The sequence below is a fragment of the Apis cerana genome, linkage group LG10 (genome assembly GCF_029169275.1).
Source record: "Apis cerana isolate GH-2021 linkage group LG10, AcerK_1.0, whole genome shotgun sequence".
Classification (NCBI taxonomy): Eukaryota; Metazoa; Arthropoda; class Insecta; order Hymenoptera; family Apidae; genus Apis; species Apis cerana.
This window is the reverse complement of record NC_083861.1, coordinates 5610519-5638171: the sequence shown is the minus strand read 5'-3', so window position 1 is coordinate 5638171 and position 27653 is coordinate 5610519. Positions and strand designations below refer to the sequence as shown.

The 27653-nt window shown below is 30.6% G+C and overlaps 2 protein-coding genes across 3 annotated transcripts in view; one reads left to right on the top strand and one right to left on the bottom strand.

The window, feature by feature from the left end:
• Positions 1-23772, top strand: part of LOC107992884 (uncharacterized) — a 108344-nt gene extending 84572 nt beyond the window's left edge. Inside the window, exons 4-7 of the mRNA XM_017048997.3 lie at positions 225-441; positions 8461-8791; positions 16779-17308; positions 18089-23772. Of these exons, the coding sequence (XP_016904486.1) occupies positions 225-441; positions 8461-8791; positions 16779-17308; positions 18089-18582 (1572 nt within the window). The 3' untranslated portion in view covers positions 18583-23772. The remainder of the gene's footprint in view (positions 1-224; positions 442-8460; positions 8792-16778; positions 17309-18088) is intronic.
• LOC107992883 (26S proteasome non-ATPase regulatory subunit 1) overlaps positions 1-27653 on the bottom strand; it is an 86545-nt gene that overhangs the window by 4501 nt on the left and 54391 nt on the right. The window lies entirely within an intron of this gene.

Sequence of the window (27653 nt, the reverse complement as noted above, 5' to 3'; positions counted from 1 at the left end):
AAAAATGCCGTAAAGAAAATTTTCTCGCAAAAATTTCCAAGTACACATAACGTTTACTTAGAAAAAAAAAAGTTCTCTATTACAATAGAATCCCTTCCATCGGGTATTATTATCCAAAAATAAAATATCAATCCCTAATAACGTTAGGAAAATTCAATTTTTGCCGTATGGAAGATCAAAGCGCGAATATATAATCACACTAAGTGCATAATTCCGTGTTCCAGGAGGACGACTCGGTGCTGGTGGACGGTGCCTGTCAAATACCGGATCCTCTGTACAAGTTGATCGGCAGCATAATCTGCTTTTACATACCGTTGGGCGTGATGCTGCTTACGTACGCGTTGACAGTGAGATTGCTGGCGAAACAGCAACAGAATATAGGAGGAACTACTGGTTGGTCCTCCGGATGGCTGGGTGGCCCGCAGGGCCCATCTTCGGGAGGTTAGTGTATTATCAGGTACACTGATACAATCCTCCAAAGGCATATCGATCCATTCGTATCACGTCTGTCTCTGCTTCATCTCTTTGATTCGTATGATGTAGGCTCTGCTCCGTTATTCCTTTTCCATCTGTTCTTCTTGTGACTCGTTTCGATAATTTTATTTCAAGAACCCATCTTGGAAAGGTTACTACCAGATACGATCCTCCAGGCATTTTGTTATCGATGCATTCGTATCATGTCTCTGTTTTATCTCTTTGATTCGTATAAAACAAACTTTGGTGTGATTTCTTTTCTATTTACTTTTTTTTTTTTTGCGTGTGTGTGTGTTTCGTATAATTTTATTTTAAGGGAGAAGTTGGTGTATCATGATTGATACAATCCATTTTGTATCGTGTTTGTTTCTTTATCTCTTATATCTTTCTGATTTATGTAATATATGATTTTAGATTTTGTTTTGTTAGTAATGGTTTTCGAAGAGAATTTTTTTAAGGTGGAAGTTTTAATGAATTTGGAGGAAGAAAAATTTTCTATAAATTAATCTTCGTTTTTAAATAACTTTTAAGGGAATGTGAAAACTGTTGATTTTCTATATATATTATTTATCAAAGCTTGGGAATTAGGACTTCATATAAATTCCAAGCTCTAGTAAATAATAAAAAAATCAGCAGATTTATTTTTTTTTAAATTATTCAAAAAAAAGATTGTGAAACAAATTTTTAGGATATCTTATATCATACAAAAATCTTAAGACGGACAAATATCAAAGAAGACAAAATATTTTTTAAGCAGGTAAATTAAGGTATAAACAATATCAAAAATATCAAAAAATTAAACTAAAATCCCATAACAAAAAGGAAACCACATATTCAACAATGTACAAAAAAAAAAAAAAGAAAAAAATAATAAAGATTAACTGCCAATACACAATCGACTTGAATTATTTATTCTAAAACACGATTAAATCGACTTAGTTTTAAAACTAAGGATAAAGTAATAGTAAGATATCGGGTTTTTACAAAATGCACCTCCAGGAGCTTCTTGGCGCTTAGAATTCCAATATCACGGTAAAGTTTACAAGAGCTTTGGCTTATAGCAAACGCGTTTCTTGCAAGAAAGAAAGTTCTTGCAATTATTTGTTCCGAGAGGGAAGGAAAAGATTGAACTATGATAAGCACAAAAGATAAAAGAATGTAACGTTTATAAAAAGCAAAGTTTACATGATTGCCTGTTGCTTATGATTAATCTATTAAAAGGAATCCAGATTGTTTGAGGGTTATTGAGAAACCATTTTTTTTTAATCATTTGTGAGAACTTTTCAAAATTCTTGGTGAAGAAAACGTTTGAGAATAATTTAATATAAAAAGTATGTCTTAAATGATATAGAAATAATGGAAAAATCAATCATTTTAAAGAAATATTGTTGTTATATTCTATTATTAAATATATTAAATTTTTGAATAAAGTTTATTTAGACCAAGAATTATTTATAGTAAATGAAACAGTAATTTAAAAAGACCGATAAAAAATTTTATTCCTGACAAATTTTAATTTATACAAAAAAAAAAAAAAATTTTAAAGCATTTACTGTTTCGAAATAATTCCCAACAGAATTCGATCAATATTGTTATATATAATATAATAACAATATACTTTATTATTAAATTATCATTGGTGTAACAAATTCAAGATTCCATTGAGACTAGTCATTTATTTGTTATAATTTCTCATTCATTATTTCTATTAAAAAATAAGAAAATTATTGTATCTCTTAATGAAATGAATGAATTAATATCTATTAATTATAAATTTTACGAAAGAGAAAAAGAAAAGAAGAAAGAAAATTGATATATCGAATTTTTTTATTAATTATTTACGGATTTTAAAAAAGGTATGTATCTTATTTAGGAAAAACGATACAAAATAAATTATATTCATACTATTCATACGAAGATAAAAGAGAGAGTACAAAGCGTAAAAACAAAATGGAAAAAAATCGTTTGAAATAATCCAACAACAAGTAATAAAGTAGCTGGGAGATATTGTGGTGAATTTTATGAAAATCGTACAATAATATAAATTCGTTGAAAATTCTCGTTCCTTTCTTTTCCACGATTTTATTTAATCGAAGCAATAGAAGAATTTTATCTCGCTCGTCCATTAATCGTTATTAATATTTTTTTTGTTTAGATGCCAGAATTATCTTTGTTCAAACGAAGTTTTTTTTTTTGTGAAAGAATGAAATGTCACACTTGGTAACTTGCATTATCTCCAAGACTCAGAGACAGTGTTTTAAACGCCATTTTTCTGGATTTCAACCTAACGAGACGAGTTATCGTGCCATTTATTTTTAGGCACGAATTGTTCCCTTCGATGGAAAGAAAATATTGTTGTAAAATGGGCATAGAAGAACGTTATCGACAAAAAGTGTAGAAATATTAAGATTTTTTTTTTTTCTATTAAATTTCGATAGGCGATAAATATATGTCTTCTTGTATATAGTTTTTTAAATGAATGTAACTTACAGTAATGATATCGATAATCAAAATTAATATTACGATAGAAATTGATTTATTTAAATTACCTTATATATATATATTTCAATTAAATGCAAATCAAAATCGAACCATCTAACCATCAAATGAAAACTATTTCGATCTTCTGTAATCCAATGATATCGATCGTTTCAAAATAAAATTATAATACAAATTGATTGTCTCGTCAATTCAACGCAAATTCTCTTATCGATATTCCCCAATAACTCGAGATAAAATTGGAATACAATTTCAAAGTTATAAAATAAAAAAAAATATATTATCCTCGAGATATAAATGGATTACTTTCCTTCATGAATATTTTTCAATTAATTATAAAACAACATTATAATTCGAGTGAAAATTATTTATTAACACACTCGAAAGATAGTAGAAACCATGCCATTGAATTTTTTTTTTTGCCTGGAAATGCGTATTAAGATCTTTCAAGAATTTCGACTGTTATTTCTCTGTAGTTTGTGATAAACCAGTGAGACGAGAAAGTCTGAACCAACAAGTAAACGATAAAAATTACCCTTTTCTTTCTTTTGCATATTTCTTTATATTTCTTTCTCGAGGACCGTGAAATCGTATCGAGATAAATAAAAAAGCGTCTTTAAGAAGAAGCTTTCTAATGATCATTCATTCATTGAAAATCAATATCTTCCAAGTTATTGCGATTCAAATTTTTCTTAATTTTTAATATATTTTTCCATCGAGTTTAAATTACCTGGCAATTGTTCCTGTTCAGAGATACTTCAGTTGATTTTTGATTAATAACAACTAAAAAAAACAATGTCAAAAATGTTTTCAAATTCAACTTATAAAATAAGAGAAAATAAGAAGAGAAGAAAAAGAGGATGAAGAAGAAAATGAAACAGGGGATCGCAAATGGAAAACGATAAAATCCTATCCGATTTCGTCTGCTCGTCGTCGGATCAAAGTCGAATCGGATAACGACATTTTCGATGGCAGAGGGTCGATTTTTAATCAAAACGAAAAGGGAGAATTGTAACGTAAACGCGAGTAGCTGCCACTGTCGAACAAGGAGCTTGAACGAGGGAAGGGTATTACGTGGAATTTCGTTGTAATCCAAGACCTCCGCCAGATATTCGGCGGAGATTGCGATTAAGAAATTCTATAGATCGGCCGCCCTCTTTGTTCGAGGGTGCAGCCTCCTCGAGGAAAGAAATTAAACCCTTTTCCTCATTCTTCGAACCACGAATCGAGATCATCGGTCTCGTCGTATTTAAATTTTTATGTTTATTTCGCATGATTTATTATCTTAAAGTTTTTTTTTCAAATAATATCGACGAGATTTGTTTCTTTAAGAATATTAAATTGCAATTCTCAAGATGTAAAATAATGCAAATAATACATGGAATTATTAGATTGATTTAATTTAATTTTATATAAATACAAAAAAAAGGAAGAAAATAAATAATTCAAATTTTTGTTTATTATCAATTTAGTTGTAGCATCATAATTATTTAAATTATTATGGTGTCTAAATTGCATAATTTGTCAATAAATTTTTTAATCAATCTTATCAAATAGACGATAATTTTGATAATAAAAGGAAAGAATAAAAATTCACTTGACAGAATAACAAAAAAATTGCGATTCTTGCAAGTAACGATACTTCTTCTACTGTTCGACAAACTTTGACAAATTGCAACGAATACTGAAAAAGTTTCGTGAGCCTAAAGCGACATAAATTGGGGCGCAAACCGACGCCTCCTTCGACTCGTACATTTGCATCGAATGATTTCACTTGCAAATTGATCGTTCGTGTTTCGCAACAAGCGCCAAAAGTGTCGGTAAAACAAAAGGTTTAAGAAATCAGGCCTGCTCCAGATTTCTCCAGGTGAATTCTAATTTCGGCAAGATTTTCAGGAAATTAATTAACCCTCTATAATCGTAGAAATTTTCGTTTCGTTTCAAAAAGATATATTGTATAATTATTGTATATATAATCATATATATTTACTTTAATTTGAAATTTAAACGACGAATTTCGATATATATTTTGTTCATAATTGATCAAAGATGTCTACTTTGAAATCCAATTAATGAACAGGATAATGAGAATCTTAATTAATTTTGTAAAAGAAGATTAATTACCCAATTTTTTACCTTCGAAATTGTCGATGAGTATCCTGAGAAAATATTATTTATTTACGAAAGATTAATTAAAAAACTGCTATTTGCATTTAAAATCCAACCAATCAACTCATTAATCTTGTTCATGAACAAGATTACTACAATAATATGTACGATAATTAATGAAATTTCGTTTATTGATGATAATATTAATATTTTTCTTCATAAAATAAATTATTTTATGAAGACAAATATACTCTTCGAATATTAGTATAATTATCTTTCCTCCCTCGATATTTCTACGACAATGGACTAGTTTTTAAAAATGTACTGTTTTTCAAAATCGAAAGAAGGAAATTAACTGTCAATCCGTGCTTCCAAACATTGCATGGTCTGGAAACTCTCGAAATCCTATGTTCGCGGTTATATCGGATGATATAAATTACAGTACTGGTTTGAAATATGTAGAGGGTGACATTGGTATATTCGAAGAAAATGAATACTGTATTTCAGTACGAAGAGAGAATGATCGATATTTCTCCCTCTCGAAATATCGAATATTCGATCATCGATGTATCGAGAAAGCGTGATAGAGATAAAAATAAAAAAAATTTCTGAAATGAAATAAGAATTTAAAATTTTAACTTTCGTTTCAATAATGATAGTAAGTAATAAAAAAATAATAATAAAAGGGAATTAAATTTTAAATTATACATATCGTTATATATTTTTAACTCAACAATTAATTAATGACACTTTGTGTCTCACTTTTATCTTTATATAAACGTGGTAACGAAGAAGTGTCATAAAGCATTTTTCTATTAGGTTAACCTAGTAACCTCTAGCTGCTTTTTAATCAGAAATTACGTTAGACACGGAGCTAAAACTTAATAGAGGCGAATTTAATCTTTGCTAATTTAAACGTGATATAATGCTTATTAATAATTAACTCTTTAAGTGGATCATGTCTTAATTAGGAACTTCTTTAAATATAGAAGTGACATTCTTTAAAGAAACGTTTAATTTTAATCAAATTTTTAATGTTTTTAATATAATCACATTATAGAAAATGAAGGATATTAATTTCTTAATGATGAAATGAAAATTTTAACCAGATAAAAATGTAAATTAATTAATGAAATTTCTATTGCAGCTAAATTTCTATTACTTGACGAAACTTTTTTAATTAATTAATTATTTTAATTATTTATATAATTAATTATTAATTAATTATATAAATATCTACTATTATTTTTATTGTGTTTATTCAAGTATTTTCCTTCTTAATGACAAATTAAAATGAAATTAATCCATTTCTTATTTCGAAATAGAAATAATCATCCAGAGAGTTGAAAACGATCTTAATCTGATCAATATAGCACAAAATTTCACGATCATTATTATTGTTAACTAGCATCAACTGATGGTCATTAGGAAACTTACAATTGAAAGTGGATTTTGAACCACTACTACCACCAACATGTAATATTCCCAAGTGGCACCAAGTACTTGGTGCAGTATGTACTACAATATTAGATAATCAATTGAGACGATCCAACATAATGTTCACTGGACTATTCTCCAGTTATAAGATTTCTCTTGACACACATTTCACTAATTGAATATATTATTTGTTTTAATTCTCATTCATATCTAACAAAATATAACACTAGTATTCCATTGTTCCATAAGTATCCAATACTTTTGGATACTCATTTCTCAATCTAAATGATATTTAATATTTTGCAATTTTTTTTCTTTTTTGGATCAAAAAATTCATTCGTTAATCAATCATTTCGAGAGTTAGAACTTCAGATCACGCAGTTACTCATCTTCTTCACTTCGATCACAAGTCAATTTTGGTCTGGCTATTCGTGTTCCCCTGTCAACAATCCGACAAGATTGTTGGCCGACATTTTTCTTTGTCCATCGGACGCGTGTCACTTCTTATCAATTCTTTTTGCATCCAACGATGGCCGATGAACGATAAGAAATTTCATGCAAATCGTGGCCCATTATGCAAAAGTCCCGGACGTGACACGGTATGCTAAAAAGGACGCTTCCGAATAATCGTTGGCCGAAATTAATCGATACATACAGACATGAGAGAGGAGGCGGTGTAGGGATATAAATCAAGTGAAATCAGAGAAACACTCGAATCTTTTTATATCTTTTCATATGATGCAGACAATCTTGAGACATTGAAAGGATTAAAAGGAGGAGTATCGAATAGAAATAGTGAATGGAGAAGGTTGTTGTACAATCCTTTGCAAATTGTATTACAAAATTACAAAGAAATGAAAAATTACAATTAAAAATATATAAGAATGGAAAATTCATTTGCTATCTTTTTATATGTAAAATAAAATTGTTCATTTCGAATAGCTAAATCTAGTTCCTATAACTGGAATAAAAATTCAATTTCCAATGTAAATATCTCGATAATACTATCCGACATTTTTCAGTATACCTTGATTTTATGCAAACTTGTATCCGAAAATATAATATTTCTTCAGTGACACATTCGATTCTATATTGTGACGAAATAAGAAGTTGCATTCTTTTTTTTTCTTTTTTCTTTTAATAGATAGACTTATGTTAATTACAACATTGTTGTGTTCGTGTAATTTGTTAATGAATGTAATTTATGATGATTTTAAAAAAAGATCATATTGATCTGCGTTTCACAAATTTTAAATAATTATAAATATATTTGGTTTGAATATTTTTTTAATCGGGGAATTGAATAAACTACGATGAGAAATTAAAGGATTTTGAAGTACAATTATCGAAGTTTGCTCAGTTATTTAAACGAGTTTCAGATTAAATTTCATCCCATTTGATGCTTTCATATTGAACAACTCTTAAACAGCGAATTCCAGAAATGCTGGAAGCTGTACATTTTATGGTTTCGTTAATACTTTACGTTTTTTGTATCAATTCAAACAGTTTCCTTTCTTCCATAAATCACTCGTAAAACCTGCGTGTATTTTAAAATTCGTAAAATCGATTCTTCATCAATCAACATCAAATACTATTCTTCTCTTTATACAACTTCTTCGAATCCTTTCAAAATCTATAATTTTCACACAAATTTTTCCAATTAATCAACCACATTCAACCAATATCACAATTATATCATATAATAAACCACAGAGAGAAAAATTATTAATTCAATCATTCAATATTTCCCTTTAACCCACATCTTCATCTCGTCAAAAAACTGCACGCAACAAAGAAAAATCTTCCATTAATTTCAATTTTCCTTGCTTCAATCCAAATTTTCCTTAACAATTAGAATTAAAATCAGAAGAAGAACATACACATTCGCGTTGAACTGTGCAAAGGAGAACTTTAACTAACTTAATTTTCTTTCTGTTCTAGGCCTGGACAGGAAAGGCACGTGGAAGCGATTTCTGTTGAGCAAAAGCCCGGCCGGAAGTGGCGGTACACCGCAACACACTTCCGGCACGTCGACAGACACCGAGCTGACGACACTGGACACTCACGAGCTCTGGCTTCCGGAAAGCGAGCCGCCACCCTCGGCCATGTTCGCTCTTCACGCTTTTGGCGCAGAGATGCTCAAGTTGTCAAGGGGCCTGGAGGGTATCACCAGCCCTGGAAGCCCTATGGGCACACCGAGGTCCACGCCTCAACACTCGATCCAGCAACATCAGCATCAGCAACAGTCGCACAGATGCAGCTTCCGTCACGGGTAAGAAAGATGGTACACTATTTCAGTGAGGAGATTGCTTTTTTTGTAGATTTTTCAGATTTTTCAGAACAAGGGGATGCAAGAAAATAGATGCAACTCATTTTCTTTTGTCTTCAAATGTTTTCACAATGAGTTTGCGCAAAGTATTCATATTTGGATACCGAGTTTATTTATTCAAGAATTTAAATAGGATATTGTTTAGGAAAGAATTTAATAATTGTTGATGTTTATTCTTTGATATTGTATAGATAGATAGATGGTAAAATTTTATAATTTAAAAGTTACAAATAAAGCAAATTATAGTGATAGTTGTTCGCAGAAATAGTGATCATAAAAAAGAGAAATTGATCCAGAATTTTATAATTAAATTAAATTAAATCGAGAGCAGACAAGTGTTTGGATATTTTTCACCAGTATTTGCTTGTTTGCATTCTATAGACATTTAAATATTGAAATTGAGCTACAGTTGAATTACACACTCATATTTGTGTTCAATACCATTGTTTACTACAAATATACACGTGGAACGTAGAAATTTACTCAACCATGTTTCTTACCAAACGAAGTTACATCTACCATAAAAAAAAAAAAACATTCACAAACATTCAATAATAACACACAATAGTTACATTTTAAAATTTAAAATTTAAAATCTTCAGGATTTTTCAGAACAAGAAAAACAATAATTCCCTTAATAAATTTGATTGAAAGAGGAAAAATCCTATATGATCAAATCATTCTTTTTGAATACAACAAAAAAAAAACATCCCAAACCAACATCAAACACGATTAAACCTCCTATCATCGACACTCAAATACGAGACACGTGTGAAATAAAATTCCAAACGAAACCTTTCCTCGTCTCGATCTTTCCAGCAAATTGAACGAATATCCTTACTCGAAGATAAAATATAAGACGTTTGACTGTCGATTCCAATTTCGAAACAAACTGTCACTCATGGTGAACTGCATCCAGTCGGAAAATATCTTCCGCGTGAGGAATCGCGACTCGCGAATATCTTCCTCCATGACTTTGGTGGAAACACGACAAACGCGGAATATTTTTCGCGTCTTATTGAAAATATCTTTTTGAAAATTGCCTATGTGTCGACTCGTCGAAGATTTCTCGATTAAATATCGTCAAAGTTTATTCGAGGTTCGATGGAAATTAATTTGGATCGAAGAGTTTTTGGTTTTATAGAATGGATTGGTTATTTTTTGTGTCGCCATATATTGATAATGTTAAATTTTTAAATTTTAATATTCATAAGCTTCATAGAAAATTTCTTTTTTTGTGTGAATTTTAAATCGCATCAATGTGGTTACAATTCGATTAATTTTTCGCGATTGTTCAGAATTTTTAATAAAGATTTGAATCCAATTAACAGGTTAATCCGATATCGTGTAATTAAGAAATAATGACATTAAAAATGCATACAAAAAAAAAAATATATAGAACGATTAAATAAATGAAAAACAATCATTGCATCGATCGATAATCAATATTTATTTTCAATTGGATAATGATAATCAGAAGAATTTCTATAATGTGATTTAATGTTAAAATAATTCAAACAATTTAATATTATCGATTCCAATATTATGAAAAGTATTGTATAATATTTTCGCTAGTGTCAATTTTGATTTTGAAAGACAGAAAAAGTTTTTGAAATATCGAAAACTTTTACTAATTATCAAATTAGGGAGAAGAGAAGCTAATTGATTTTTAAAAATTAAATTTTCTTCGAACTAGTAATCCAATGTTCAACGTTTATTTTAGTTCGAATATCAATTACTGAGCTATGCCAAGTATCGAACAACTAAAAAGGGGAAAAGAGGAAAGGTACTTAAACTCGAACTTCATTCCAAAGGACAATAACAAAATTTACCCAATCGTTTCTCCATTAAATACTAACAACATAATGAAGAAACTTAACGAATTCAGATAGAAGGAAATCAAGAGATATTTATTATGATTGAACGAAGAAATAAAAAATGATTATTATTTAAAGGTAAATAAAATTTCCCTTTAATCTTCGAAGATTATTCAAATATTAATGTTTAAAATTGTGCAAGAGTTTTGACTTATTTTTAAATTATTTTTTATTTTATATTGTGGATTATAATATTTCTTCTTCTGAAGAAGAATTTCCATTTCCAACGCGAAAAGAAACGTTTAAAATAACAATTACAAAAAAACAATTCTTCAAAGTAATTTGCAAATTTCTCAAAAAATTCTCAAACACGATCCAATATTATTATTAAAAATTCAAATTTTTATTCTTCATTAAAAGTCAAATTTTCTTCTTATTATTCTTTCGTTATAATCCCTCGATAATCAATAATTATAAATACGTATTCTCAACGATGAACTAAACCATAGAAGAGGCCTCATAAGAATCACAATTGCCTCGATCCTTCCATCATTCTCGAAACTGTCGATCAAGGATATGTAACTCGTGGTAACGACGTTGCATGCCGATGCAACCACATTCATCCCTCCTCCTCCTGGCTGTATTCCCTTCCCCGATAATATCGCAACTTCTCGCTCCCTCAAGCGCTTCTGGTATGCAGACTTCGATGAAGTATGGGCCGCGAGACAGTTCGCTAATACTTCGAGTCACATTCGGTTGAAATATGCGAAACTTGGCCTACCATCGGGAATTAGGGGCGTGCTCATGCGCTAATTACCATGGTAGATCGATCGAAGGGATTTGGTGGTGAAATATTGACGTTTGATACGACGATGATGGAATTTTTATCGTCGATGGAGAGAAGGAATTGCGAAGGAATTTATCATTAAATTGAAAGTATTTCAGAAATATGCAAAATCGAAATTTGACGTTCTTTTTCTTTTTTGTTCCAAGAAAATCGATGGCTTATAATTGACATCCTCAAAGATAATAAATCTGGGATATAGAATTATTAAAATTCCAATTTTGACGACTTTCTGGCAAATCGAATGATAAAAACTTTATCTCACACGTGAGTTCCATGTTACGCCAAGTGAAAGAACCTCCTGTTATCTTTATGGTATACCTCACTGGGATGGGGATGTCAGCCTTTCAAGTGGGAGACCACTCTTTTCTTTTTCCTCTTTTTTTCCTTTCCTTCCTCTTTTGTTTTTTTTTTTTTTTTTTTTTTTGCGGAGAGAAAAAGTCACGCGGAAAACAACGCCTCTCCCCTGACGTTTCAGCAATAATAAAGGAGGATAGAGTGGAAATCGCGGGGGAGAAAAGGGATGGTTTTGTTTGATAAAATAAGATGAAAACAATGGATAAAGTTGCATCGAAAAAACGAATCGTTTGGTATTTTTTAGATAAAACGTAATCGATTTCAAATTGTTAAATAAAATCCATATGCAAATTATAATGGAAAATACATGTTTATATTCATGAAATTTTTAGAATAGAAGATCGAAACTTTTGTTAAAATTATTATATAGTTAAATGAAATCCACGTATAAAGGTCAGATACAAAAAAGTGCATATGTGCATTAAATTACAATCTAAATTCAATGATCATTTTCATCACAGGAGTCTCTTTAGATCCACATGTGTTAAGCCAACAATAAAAAGCTAGAATAAAAGTATTTACCGATCGATAAATAATCACACACTGAATCAATGGAATTCGATCTTTCAAAAAAATATTCTCATCGAATTCAAATCAACTCTTTAAAGAGTCAAAGAATCGTTCATTGCAATTGTTCTTCGAATGCTTCCCAAAAAATATTCTCCAAATTAATCACAAGATCCGATGAAATCAAGAAACAACGCCAGCCCCACAACGATCGAATAAATCTTCGAACAGGTGTCGTCGAAGATACAAATCGTGTGAAACAACAGGAACAAAGAATGCTTGTTCCATACGCGTTAATTGAATAGTTGTTTCGACATCGACAAGTGGACGACTCCTTTTGTCTCCACTTCTCCAGCCTCTGGAAAGGCTAGAAAGGTTTCCGAGTGGAAAAAGACGACGGCCGTTTCCAGGACAATTACCAGACTCGACCAAGTTCTTCCGAACTTGGATCGCGTTCAAAGAGGGTTTCAAAGTGACGAGCAAAGCGCGAATCCTTTGTGGATACGGCTAAGTGCATTCCTTTATTAGAGAGGGGGCCAGGTAAGAGCAGTTTACTTAAGTGGCCGCCGCTACGTTTTGCACTTTGCTACGAGCTAAGTGCGATTCGCTAAGGGAACCGCAATATATTAGGTTATCCCGTAAATAATGTCCTTTCAAAAAGGATAATTTTAGATGGAAAGATTTTTAATCCCTTTACTTTAATTCTCTTATTTCTTTCAATTGGAAATAGCCTTTCTAAATTCATTAGCCATTTATTTGTGGTGTTTTAAAACAATTCTTGTATTTTTAATTGGAAAGATTGTTTGATTATTGCATTTTTAATGAAAAATAATAAATTAAGTATTCATTTAAGCATTATATAATAAAATTTGGAAAATTGGAATTTTAAAAAGTGTCAAATTACATTTCAAGTAATAATAAATACAAAAAAAAAAAGAAAAGAAAAGAAAATGAAATTAAAGCAAACGAATTTGAAAATGAAAATTGAAGTGACTCTCATTGAAATCAATTAGAAATTGAATATTAAAATTCAAAGTATCATGAACTACTCGATATCACAAAAAATCAGAACAAATATCAATGAAAAGAAAATGTTTAAGGATAAAACCTTGAAATTGGAATTTAAAATGAATCGATCAAAAAATATTCATCTCTCGAGTCAGAAAACTCTTTTGCAAACCATTATTTTTTCACTATTTCGAATCTCGATCGAACCTTCAACTGAATCTTCAAGAGCTGTTCCAAGCTTCTAAAATTCTTTCGATCTCTTCTTGACTCTTCGAGGCCATTTTCCTTTGGAAAATGGACGAGTATCTGGTACTGAAACGCGATTCATGAACGAGGAAAAATGTTGAAGTGTCGATGGAACGGATACGTTCGCGTTTTTGATTTTACCGCAGCCACTCGAAACATCTTCAATCAACCGCATCGGTCGACCGAATAGGAAGACCTTGGTCAACGATCACTCAGCCGACAATCGATTTCGGCAACAATATCCTATTCGAGTTTCAATTTCGAAAGTGTTTCGGGATCGTTCTATCGAGCTATCGAGAAACTGAAATTCCCCCAACAATGTTTTTCCATCTGCTCCACGTGCACCCTTTTTTTTTCGTAAATGTTAGTTATCCCCTCTTGAATAATCAAAATATAATTATATTGTGAAATTTCACAAGTTAAAACTTATTAAAAAGATTCTTTTTAACAATGATAACGAGATTTGAGATTGGGTTAAAGATCTATGTAAATCTTTCAATCGAATGATCAATTTTAATCTTTTGAAGAATTCTTAATTTTAAAGACAAAATGTAGAATTAGCGTCTTACTCGTTGTGAATGTTGTGGGTGGATAAGTACATGAGAGAATCGTGGTTGGAGTGGAGCCTCTAGTGGCGAAGACGAAAACTATAATAGAGAATGCAATCTATGGCTAATGATTAATGAAAGAGAGAATCATAGAAAGATAATGAATTATCAAAGGCACGTTTTTTAATCAAAATTGCCTATTTCATAATTTATAACAAATTAAATGGAAAAGAAGACGATCGGAGAAGTTTGTTTAATTCATTTGATAGAATTAAATAAAAATATATATTGATGAATATATACGCGATAAAAATAAATCTAATTTCGATTTTTATCGTATAAATTCAAAATTCAAAAAGGCAATAATTGTCAAATATTTTTATAATTCTTTCAGATTCCTTCTATAAATGTTTCACTAGTTGTAAACTTGTACATTTTTGCATGCACACGAATTTTTATTTTTTTATAAAAATCATTTGAACATTTTTAACTTCAAAAATCTCGACATTCCAGCTGTCCGCCGACGCTATTCTTTTGTCCGTTGCTCCTTTGAAAAGAAATGTTAGAAGCTATTATGAAGTTGTACAGGACATCGTCGGAAGTTTTCTATGAAATTTTAAAAACACCGGTGAAGTTATCCGAAGAATTCCTGCAATAATGAACCTGCCGAGGAAATGAAAAGCCGTGTGGACTTGGCAAAGAATCTTCGATGATAGTATTGTACAATATTTCGTGGCAGCATTATTAAATAACTTAGCAAGGGATATAGGAAAAGGATTATAACGTTATCCGGATAATAAATTCCCCTTTTTCGTCAAATTTTTATTTTTTGAATTTATATTTGTCAAAGGGAAAACTAGATATCCTGAATATTCTGTAATTAGACTCAATTTAGTGCGATAAAAAGAATTACAAAGAAACTTGTAATATTTATAACGATAACGAGAGCTTTTAAATTCTTTTTTTAAATTTTCTCTTGAAATGATCATTTCTAAATTACAGCATGAAATATTTAGCGAGTCGATTACTAATCTTCATCAATCTTAATCCACTTGATCTAAATATTTTCATATAATCAACTCAACAATCGAGCAAATTTTCATTTCAAAATTCGAATATCATTCTCAAAATCATTCTCAATCTATAATCTTATCTTTTCCAGCTTCAATTTCGCCATGTTTTAAGCTTGATTCGAAGGTTACGAATCACTCGCACACGTTGCCTTTAGGCGATAAAACCGAGCTCCATCGACTACTTTGCCTTTGGCCCAGACAGAAAGCCGCGATATGCAATAATGGCTGGCCGATCCCCAATAATGGATAGAACGCGTCAAAAGTGCAGCTGCGTTTCATATGTGTCGAATTTATAGCGACGACGCGGCATCCATCGACCTTTTTTTCGTCGGTGCACGTTCCTTCATATTTTTTCTTTTTTTTTTTTTTTTTTTTCAATCAGACCGTTCCATTACTATTTTCTGTAGCAACATAGAGGGATAAAGAGTGTGGAGAAATGAGGAGGTCGATCTAAAAATGCTGCCTTCCGGTCGGAGAATTGTTTCCATCGTCACCCCGAATGCGAACTTTATATTCTTTTTGTTTCGGATAAAATGAGGGAGTGTGCGAGGATTTAAAAGTTTCTGCAATAATTTTTGATTAACATTGATTTAAAATTTTGAAATAATTTTGAAGACTTATTGATTCTTGATCCAACGTTAGAATTTGGTATGATTTTATGGAAAAGATAATAAAACAAAAATTTGATTATTATATGATTAAAGGGTAGAATCGAGATTGATAATTAGAGAGAGTTTTTCATGCATCAGATAATCACTGATAAGTGGTTTGAGAGATGGTTATGAAATTATTGGTTTATGGATTTGAATTTTAAATTAAGATGAAAGATAGATAGGTGAATTATTCGTGTATAAAATATTATATTTTGGTATAATTATTAATATTGTATAAATTTCGTAATAAAAATACAAATTTTGTAACGAAAGTTGCGAAATTTCGCTTCAAAATCACTAATATTCGTGAAGTATAAATTCTATCTACTTTCTACGGATCATATTTCTTGAGAACTCGACAAGAAAATATGATGGGCCGCCATCGCACATAAATTGTAAACTTTGATGATTAAATAGCACATCTTTCAACAGGAACACAGTAAATCTTCACTAAGAAAAAACGAGGAATTTTGATAAATGATACTAATTCATTAAATTTTCATAAATGAATCATTAAAAACTTCGTTCTTTAAAATTTACTCAATTCACATTTTCATATAAATATACATTACAAACTGTTATACATTCTCTCTTCAACATCCACAAAAAAACACTATTTATACCTTCATTCTTCAGACAAGAATGTAAATTCTACAAACTCTAAATACACACATTACACAAACATACTCTTTCCCCAACAAAGAAAAAACTATTCTCCATTTCAAACTCTCTCAAGAATCCAAATATATCCACTAAAACTTCCTAAAACTAAAAAAAAACATATATATATCCTCTATCATAAATATATCCCAAAAATAATACTATTATTCACCAAGAGAATTCGTACAATTCTAACCAAGCCCGCTGAAAATTTCAGGAGCGGAGAGAGCGGCGGCAGCAGCGCTTCCGGTTCCAGGACGAGCCTCTCGATCCAAGAAGATCTCAGCTCGCCAACGCCGTGGAAGCATCCACGACGACGCGCGTCCACGTTCAACGAGGCGCATCTGGAGCGGACCGAGTCGGGATCGCCGAAGACGCCGAGGAAACGATCGTTCAGCTTTCACGAGCAGCCCGTGTTCGGCCGTGGCTCCTCCGTTTCGAGGAAGAGCTCCTCGAACGAGGAAACGCCGCAGAGCCGGAAGTCGAGCGATAAACAGGAGGGGGAGATCGCCCTTCCGCCACCGTGCACGTGTCCATACTTCGGCGAATCGTCGAGGAAACCCCCGCCCCAGCCGTCGACCGAGATCGTGATCGTTTCTAGCGATACCATGAGGCCGATCTCGGGGAAGAATCTCGAGGCGGCTTTCCTGGGAAGGAGCAACAGCGGCAGGATGGAGGGCAGCAGAAGCTACGAGCTGAATTCCGTTGTTACGTGGAGAGGGTGCAGGAGGGGGTCTAGTTTGGGAGGTGGGTAAAAGGAGGAGGAGGATGGATTGATTGGAAATGTGTGTGTGTGTGTGTGTGCGATGGAATGGTTTTTCAGTTCGGTGTTGGCCGAGTTTGAGTTCCTGTACGCTGTTTTTCTTTGAGGATTGGCGCGGTTGATTGGGTTTATTGGGATTGGATTTTTTTCCTTTTGCTAATGCAAAATTGTGAGAGACGAATAATTAATTGGAATGAGAAGGAAATTAATAGTATCGAACAGGATTTGGATGCTATATTGAATTTATTATACTTTTTACGATTACAAGCGCAGTTTAATTTTAAAATTTTATTTAATATCGAATCTATTTGATGAATCTTGTTGATTATTTTCGCGTTTGTGTGATAAGGATCGAAATTCTTCTAGGATTGGAGAACAAAATGTGAATGTAAATAAGAGATTGATCAATCTCTTAGGAAAGGAGGCCTTGAAAAGCTGACATATATGAATTATCGAATCTCTAATGAATATGATAGATGCGCTAGAGAATCTAATTTTAGACGGGCGGACAGATGACACAAAAAAGTGAATGAATTGATTGATAAAAACCTAAGTTATTCATTCTTGAAGCTTGAGCCAACTCGTGTCGTCAGAATACGAAATAACGTACTCAATGCATTTAGAAGACGCTCAGAAGAAACCGTATCGTATCCATGAAAATTTACGCGAAACGCAATCGATCGCGACACGATCAATCGATCAAAACAATCGTCCAAGTCTTACAATTTCAAAACGTACAATTTCCAAAAATCTGTACTCCGCAGGAAGCACGAGAACCACTCTGCTAACGTCAAGACCAGCCCCGATCCGCCGCGCGGCGACGATGCGTGCCCACAACGGCGCCGCGAGCATCAGCTCGAGGCAAAGCAGCAATTCATCCTCTCCGTGCCCTCACAGATACCAAACGACAGTACGCAGCCATCACTCGAGGACGAGCAGCGTGGTGTCCCGCAACAGCTCGCGCCATGGTCGGATTATCAGGCTCGAGCAGAAAGCCACCAAAGTGCTTGGGGTAGTGTTCTTCACGTTCGTCATACTGTGGGCGCCGTTCTTCGTTCTCAACCTGATCCCAGCCGTGTGCCCCAACTGCGAGAGACAAATCGACCACAAGATATTCGACCTGGCCACCTGGCTGGGCTACGCCAGCTCCATGGTGAACCCCATCTTCTACACCATCTTCAACAAGGTGTTCAGACAGGCCTTCAAGAAGGTGTTGCTCTGCAGGTACAGGAACCAAACGTGGAGACCGTCCAGGTAGGCATTCGGCCCCGGGAGACCGGGGATCGCTGTCACCAGGGTTTAACATCGGCGGTGAACACCACCGACTTCCGGCCCGGGACGGAAGCGGAAGAACCGTGCTCGATCGCTTCTTTTAACGAAGGTGAAGAAAGAAGAGAAACATTTGAGAATACTTTGAATATTGTTAAGATTTGGAAAAGAGAAATTTTAAAGATCGTGTTATATGATGAATCGTTTCAAGTTTTTCAGAAATGAGTGTGCAAGTTTGGAGTGCAAAGTGATTGATTATTGTTTGAAGTGTGACGGGGAATCGTTTTGTTTTGTCAATCAATCGTTAAAGTATATCGAATATATCGAATATAATAATCGGAGAATATTTGAAAATAATTTGAAACGAAGGGAGGAAATTTTGAAGATTGTATTCGAATAGTTTCAAGATTTTTTTTTATGAAAGTGACTTTCGATAAAGTGGGGCGAAGAATCTTTTGTTTTATTAATTATTATTGGAAGTTTTAAGATGAAGATATGCTTGTGCTTGTTAATTTTCGAAGGGAAATTGTTGTTCACAAGTGATCCAAGAGATGCAATAAACGTTTCTTCTTCCTATGGGCGGATTTTTCGAGAGATCGGAAGTCAGGACACGCAATTTAGATTAAGAACTTTAGGATAAGCGAGATGGAAGGAGGGAGTTTCGATGATTAAGATTTCCAGGCGGACGTTTTCATCTTCCAAAAGTGGTTCGACAAGCTTTTGCAATATCGATAAAGGGAACTAGGGTGAACTAGGGTTAAGACGAGGAGAAAGAGCTTCCTAATAATAAGCGAGCATCGAATTTTGCCAGTGAATCTTTTCGAATGAAATTCTCTTAGGTATTATGATTAAATCGAAGAGGAATTCGAAAATTCCAGTCTTACAAAGTTGGTGTAATTGAGGGATTCGTAGTGAATATGTTATTGAAAATTATGAGATTTTTAATTCTTACAGATTAGATGGATAAATGAATAATAGATATATCCTTATTTGAACTCAATATACTTCAAGAAATTAAATAACAGGTAATGGAAATAATTAAAAATATCATATACTCTAAGATCTATTGTTAAGTCATAATTACAATGATTTAAGATGAAATAAAGTAGTAGTTCTATTCACTTTTGACAAGAAAATCTTCTGAACAGAAGATTCTTATCTGAAAAATTTGGCTATCATTTTTACTACAAATCCTTCAATTATTATTTAATAACATGAGAATTTTTGAAACGAGAAATTGAGATCATTGACCACTTAACAACACAGCAAGCAAAAATTTGAAATTTCGAAATAATAAATATCAAGGAGTGTATCTGAACGATATTCATTTTTCATCGTTTCATGGAGAGTATTATACGTTCTCTTAATCCTGTAAATATGAGATTTTCAAACCAATATTACGAAAGCTTAATAGATATTTTGGACGATAATAGACTGTATCCTCGAGATATTTATTCGCTATTTCGTGTTTCGTATAACAACACACTATGAAAGAGTTGGCTTATTAAAACCTCAGAAGTTACCTCATCAGACATAATTTCTATGTATATGACTTTTAATCTGTTATCTGGATCTGACACTTTGGATTCCGCTATTAAAATATACGATAAACATTTTGTCTCGAAATAATTGATAAAAACAAAGAAAATAGAAAATTAGAAAGTAAAGATAACTCATTACTTTACTTCACATATCATTGGTATAACAAATTTTATATTCTTACATTTTTTTCTATCACAATTTACTTTCGAATTATTCATTTTAATTAATCATTGTTCAACTCTTTATTTCTAATAAATTATTTTAACGTAGAAATTAAGTAAAAGTATAAAAGGATACTTTTATATTTTCATTTTTTGCAAAATTTTATCTACTGAAAAATAATTTTTTGGAAATTGTGTCATTATGAATGGATGTAATCATTGAATGTACGAGAGTTAACTTCTTTTAAATGCTATAAAACATTTTTCAATTACAGGTTGTCGCTTAATAAGAGATATTCTTTTGTATGTATCAGAGAAACATCACAATTGCTTATTTTAATCAGATAAATTCCGAAGCAACGATAGAAATTAAATGCAATAATATTACAATAAATAATAAATAAAACTAAATTAAAAAAATAAAGACACTTTTGAATAGCATTAAAAGGGTTAACTCGCCATTCTCGATTAAAAGATTAAATAACGATTAAAGTAAATGCGCTGCCTGAAAGAGTTACAATAAAAAGCTTGGCAAAGATTTTTCGCGAATAATGGTTGCGTGCTGAAATACGTGCTTTAACCCTTCCGCTATTAGAAAAATATATACTGAGCTGCAAAAGAGCAATTATTCGTGGAAGCAATAAAGAAAAATTAGAAAATATATAGAAAACATTAAAAAAAATTTATTTATATATTAGTATTCAGAATAAAGGAATTATTCATTATAAATTGCATACAAACTCAATTCTAATTTGGAAAAAATCTCATCAGAATATTTATTATACATAAATTGAGAAAAATTAGATAATCGTGTAAACAATTGCAACATAAATAAAGTACATAAGCAAATTCATTTAGAAAGATAAGATTTGTTGCAATGGAAGGATTGATTTGTTACATTTATGTACAATATACGCACAATGTATAATAGAAAACTAAGTAATTTGTATTATATATTACCAATCGAAAATCTTATCAATTGTATTTATATCGACAATGAATATCTTACTAATTATTAATTCAAAATCAATACTATATCTTTGATAGATTTTTGATAAATCTTTGTTAAAAATAGGATAATGATTTTTATTAATTTTGTTAATTTTTACGAAGTTATACGAAATAAGAAATCACTATTTGATTTCAAATTTTAGAATAAGCTAGAAATAAGCTCTTTTTAAGCAGAAATATCTTTTGCTTTATAAATTTATTCAATCTCTTTACTTTTAGATTCACACATGTATCATATTGATTTCAAATTTTTAACTATCATTGTTTACATAAGAAAAATCAACGCTCCACCTTTTTTTCCCTTAAAAAAATAAAAAACAATTCTCCTTTCTTGTCCTTAATAATTCCTCAATAAATTTCATTTCTAGGTTATGGCTTGATGTTCGAGCTATTACCATTATTAGTCGATCTAACCTAACCTAACATAATCGTCAAAACAGTTTGCTGTGTTCTTAAGTGCTATATCGTTCTTAAAATATTCCCAAGATTCCAGAGTATAGAGAATTGTTATAATTTGCGCATGGAATGCTCTCGAACTTTTAACGAGCAAAAACTGTTAAATCAGTCGTCGAATATACGCTTGTCCGTGATGAATTCGCCGTATAATTAACGCCGCCTGATGAATTGTTATCGCCTGCTTCGTTTCCGGCGAATTTTACGCAGTTTTACGCCACGAAAAAAGGCGTCCAATCGAACGCGCGAAACGAACGTTTTCAAACGCGCGCCCGTGCCTCGTATCGTTTTTTGGCGCGAATTTCGAATCTTCGTATTCGCTTAATCCTGCTCTGCGATCTTTGACGATTTTTCCACGCGTTCCTTTGAAAGATTAACACTAATTTCAAGAGGAATCGATCTTCGATGCAACGTTGATAGTGATAATATGTACATAATAACTTCTCTGTTGATAACTTCTTTATACCTATCGCCTCGTGAAATTTCATGAGTAAAAATAATGGGTAGTGTACGAGTTGGTTAAAAGAAAATTAGGATTAAGGAAAATGATTGATAAAAACTATATAGGAGAAAGATTTTTTGTTTCGTTTTCACAATCATACGTGAAAGTATTCAGTCCAAAAGATTTTTATGAGATAATGAAGGAGTTTTTGATTTTGATTTTTTGATGAAAAATATTTGTTTATTAAGAAAAAGTGAAAAAAAAACATACATTTGATATCGAATAAATATTTTCAAAGAATTAATCTCATTGTTTTCTAGATATAATATTTTATACACTTTGTTTTAAATGATTAGGTTAGAATTACATCGAGATCACGTGACTTATTCTCATTCAAAATGGTCGAATACTTTCAATGCGAATCTTATAGGTTATGAAACCTATAATTAACTTATAATTACTTCGTTCAAAAAATTTTACAAAAAAATCTATTCGACTGAAAACTTTTGCATTCTTTGTTAATATATCGTGTTCAATTTTACCAAAGTTGAAATAAAGAAGGAGAATATTATTGCTTCGATGAAATTTATGGAGACTGAGATTTGTTTGAACGAACACGTAGATACTAGTAGAGTAAGTAGATGCTGAGTGGCGCTTATGGAAACAGAAGCAAGTAATGAAATATTAATCCTGAATTAAATTATTGTAAAATCGGTGGAACCGTTGTTTCATTTTACTCGCTAGATAATGAAGAAGTTGCAGAGTGTTTAACAATAAAAAAAGAAAAAAGAAAAAAGAAAAAAGAAAAAAAAGAACGATGTATCGATACAAGCGTTGATAATTGAATTCCTATTAAGTGCACTTGATAGTTTATCGTTCTCGAGTTACATGCGATTGTTCCTGTCGAAAATGCTACGGTTAGAGTTCTATTATTATTATAATAAATTGCTCAGTGATTAACAGTTGTAAGGAAATAATTAATCCTTTGTGGACAGATTTTGATAAATTTCTGAGAACAATTACGATAATATCAACATCTCGATCTGAACTTTCCATTTAAAATCTTTGCTATTAAATATAATGTTAAATTATCGTAAAAGATGATTTGTTAAAATAATAATTTTCATTAATGAATCTATATTTTTGTCCCGATAATTATAATTTATGGAGTATAACGAGTCCACGTGGGATTAAGATTATTTCAAATCGAAAAATGCAAATAAAAATGGAATTTTAAAAATAATTCCGATAAAAGAACTTTTAAGAAAGTTCTATTAATCGAAATAATTAATACACAAATTGTTATTCTGTTTTAAATAAGTGATAAGAGAGAATATTTAAGAGGTTCCTTAAATCAATTTTCAATACATTCTGTGTTCTCTTGGTTGAATTAAAGTTCAAGAAAAATTATGTTAAAATATTCAATTAAACAAAACAAACACATGAATTCCTGATATCTTTTCTTGCATCTGTATCAAAAAAATATCTCCATTTATTTTTTCTTCTGTCTATTGCATGTATCAGTGATATACAATGAAATTTTACTAAAAATAAAAATATTCTAAATACTCGTTCAAGCGATGATATGTACCTACATTTTTTTCAGTGAACAAAAATTTAAGAACAAAAATTGTTTTATAAAATACTTTCACAATTAATAGAAAAAAATCCTTTTTCTAAATTTTTCCAATTCTTATTGTTTAATTTAATAGATCGCAATTATTCGCGATTCTTTTCATTCAACAATTTTCTCAAAAATTTGCAAACGGTATATCTTTAAACTTTTCCATAATTCTCGACTTCGATATAAAGATCGAATATACCAAATATTGATTATCGATAAATATAAAATTGTAAAATGATAAAAATGCAACGAAATCCAAAAATGGATTTCTACTTACAACAAGTTGAACGCATACACAAAAGAAAAATTCTTTTTTTTTTTTTTCACTCATTTCTTTCATGATCGATCAGTACGCATTCGTCAGAACAGGAAATCCTCGTGATGTATCTCAAGTGTGTGAAAGAAACCGAAACTCATTTTATCCGCAATAGAGCACGAGAAATGGGCAAATTACACGTGGAATCCAACACATTTCAAGCAAATCACGAACAGTTGGATCACCAGGAAAGAAAAAAGAAAAAGTCGTAAATAAGGATCCTCTTCCAGAACACGATTCCAGCAAGAGGAACTGATCACATTGATCGGTGAAAGATTCTCGTAGCAAACAAAGGTTGCTGCGATAAAACCCACATAAAATCGTATTGATCTTTTTTTCGAGGTACGAGACCAAAGATACCGGAAGTTGAAGAGTGGAAATTGAAATTGTGGACGTTGCAGAATCCTTCGAACTCGTGTCATAAACAAACAATTGAATAAACGTATGGAATATTAAGAAGTCTATATTCGTAGATATTGCAATTTGGCTCGAAAAATTTTGGGAGAATATGTGGGCATGATTCGAACAATTGATGCTGAAACGTAAGAATAGACTTTATGACTATATGAATTATATGAATTTTTTTTAGATAGAATAATGAGAATTGGAAGAAATTTTTGAAGATGTAATTTCAAAATTTATTTTATTTTTTCGATAGTTAATTTGGATTAAATATTTTATTAGATTTTTTTTTAAATGTTTGTGATTTAGTAAGTTCTTAAGCGAGTTTAGATATTTAATTAATTCCAATCTATACCATATAATCTGGATCTTGTTGTATAATCTAGATATTCAAATGATGTTAGATTTTTTTATAAGAAAAAAATGTATAATTCCAAATGTATAATTCCATATTTTTATTTTTTATTGTCATTAAAGGATTAATATGTATAATTTAATTTTATTGCAGCAGTTGATCAGACAAAAATCGATATTATCCATCCTCATGAAAAAAGAAAAAACTGAAATCATATTAATTATTCAAGAATAAACTGTACATAGCAAAAAAATAATCAAATTTTATATCAACAAATTATTTTATCGAAATGTATCAAATAAAATTCAAAATCCTTTCTTCTTCTATATTACAATTTGGATAGTATGCGCGAGTAGTATCAAACGTGAAAATTGGAATCAAAAATCGCAATTTTGTATGAAGCAAAGTGAAGATTCGAACGAAGAAAGGAACAAGTGGAGTTAGAAAATTAGTTAATCCAGTATGCTTAGTGAAAGAGCAACAGGAATCTCCAAGAGATTCCTGCGAAGATTGGAAGGCCAACCGAATCCAGAAATCCCTTTCACTAATCCTGAACTCGATTGCAATCACAAGTAGGAACCTCGTTCCCTTCGATCGCCATATGTCGTTTCGTTTCACCGATATTTACCATTACACCACCATTCTTCGAAGTTCTAACAGCAACGAGAAATTTTTCTTCGATATTTCTTTCTTTCTTTTTTTTTGGGAAAAAATCTTGTTTTTTGAAAATTTTCACCACGTTTTCGCATTCAATTTTTGTTTAATTTTTTTTAATACTGCAGTGGATCTCTGAATTTCTATGTCTTCGATTCTATTCGATTTTAAAAAAAGAAATTTAAATTGTTTTTACTTTGTGTAAATGATTTTAATATCTCCTTATATTTTAATATCTCCATATTTAACACTTGTATTATAGTATTTTATATTTTAAAAATTACAATCATTTTTAATAAATTTACTTCAAATAAGTAAAAACGATTTAATAAAAAAGATTTTAAATTTATTTTTCAATATGATAAATGAAATAAATAATTGAAAATTATTATTAAAGAAGAAAATGATGAACAATTTAGTAAGAATAATACGAGTTGAGAATAATAATTGAATAAATAGTTAATATAATAGTTGTAAATAGTATTTGGGTTACGCGAATTTGTTAAACGGTCTTTCAGATGGTTGCAATTAATCACCACGAAAGTAACGTCTAAATAGAATGATTAACGTGGTCACGGTATAAATAAACAACAAATGCAACGTGGTTCCTGTGTTAAAATTGATTTTACAATTTGAGGATGGCTCAACTTTTGACTTGAACAAATAAAATGGAAACAAGATGAAATGGAAAATTTTCATGGAATAAAACACACATATATATATGGCGATTAATTAGAAAAAAAGTTGAAAAACGATAGTAATATAATAAAAGAAACAGAATGAAAGAAGCAAAATGCTGGAATACAGAAATAAAATAATTAAAATTAAAAGAAAGAAGAAATTAATTAAAAAGAAAAATATATAATAATAATAATAATAATAATGTTGAAATTATTATTAAGAGATAAAATTGAGTATAAATAGTATATAATAAATAAAAGGTCAAAGAAGAAGAAAAATAAAAATTTAAAGAAATTGAACCATAAATATTGAAAAGTGATGGAATAAAAATAACAATTAAAATTAGACATGATAAAATGATGTAAAATAGAAGAGCATTAAAAAAAAAGGAAAGCATAATGAAATAAAAAATTATAGAAAGAAGAAGTAAGACACAATAAGAAGTGGGAACAAAAGGTTTAAAGCAAAAATAAAAGAAATACATAATGGTTATAATACATAAAGGTGAAAGGTAAAGCAAGACAAAAATTATGAAAAATTAAAGAGGAGGAGGAAAAATTAGAATACAGAAGGAGAAAAAAATGAAAGGTGAAAAACAGTTTTACTTCAACTCTGAATAGAGAATGGTCAAATGAAAATTGAAAGAAAAAGATGGGATAATAAGAGATTACTGGAAAATGATTAAACAAAGGAATAGTTAATAAGAAATAGCAATAACAATAATGGAAATAGTAAATATATTTATAATAAAATATCTTGAATAAAATAATTATGCATTATATGCATTATGCACTGAGATCAGATATTGTCAAAAAAATTGATTTTTCTAAATCACATTAACATTAAATTATATTAAAGGAAAATTGAAAATGAAATTAATTTTAAAAGGCTTTACTTAAAAATGAAAAATAATTATTTTAATTTTGCAAAATGGGTATTTTATGAAATATATGAAAATTTAAAAAATTATCATAATGATTAAAGGTGAAATTATTTTCATCATTTTATGTCATCGTCAATAATATCATAAATTTAAATATGACATTATTATATTTCATTAACGTATCATATTCCACACAAATAGTTATTTCTGCTCATTCGTTATTCTATTCCATACAGACGTTTACTTATAAAAGATTCAACAGTTGTACATTGCAATGGTTTCTGGCGCGACAGAATTGATTCGTTTCGTTCCAAGAAAATTCAAGAACAAATGGTTAAACATTATTCCGTTCTTTTTATTTATTCATGACAACTTATTCGATTCTAAAGTGTAAGAACAGTCTCTCAGTTTCCGAATTAATTACATTTTTGAAATCAATATATTTTCTATCTTAATAAAAATCTTAATAAAGAAATATTAATTCTTTTTATAAAAATATTTTTTTTTCTTTAAAACATTATTTGTTTTAACAAATA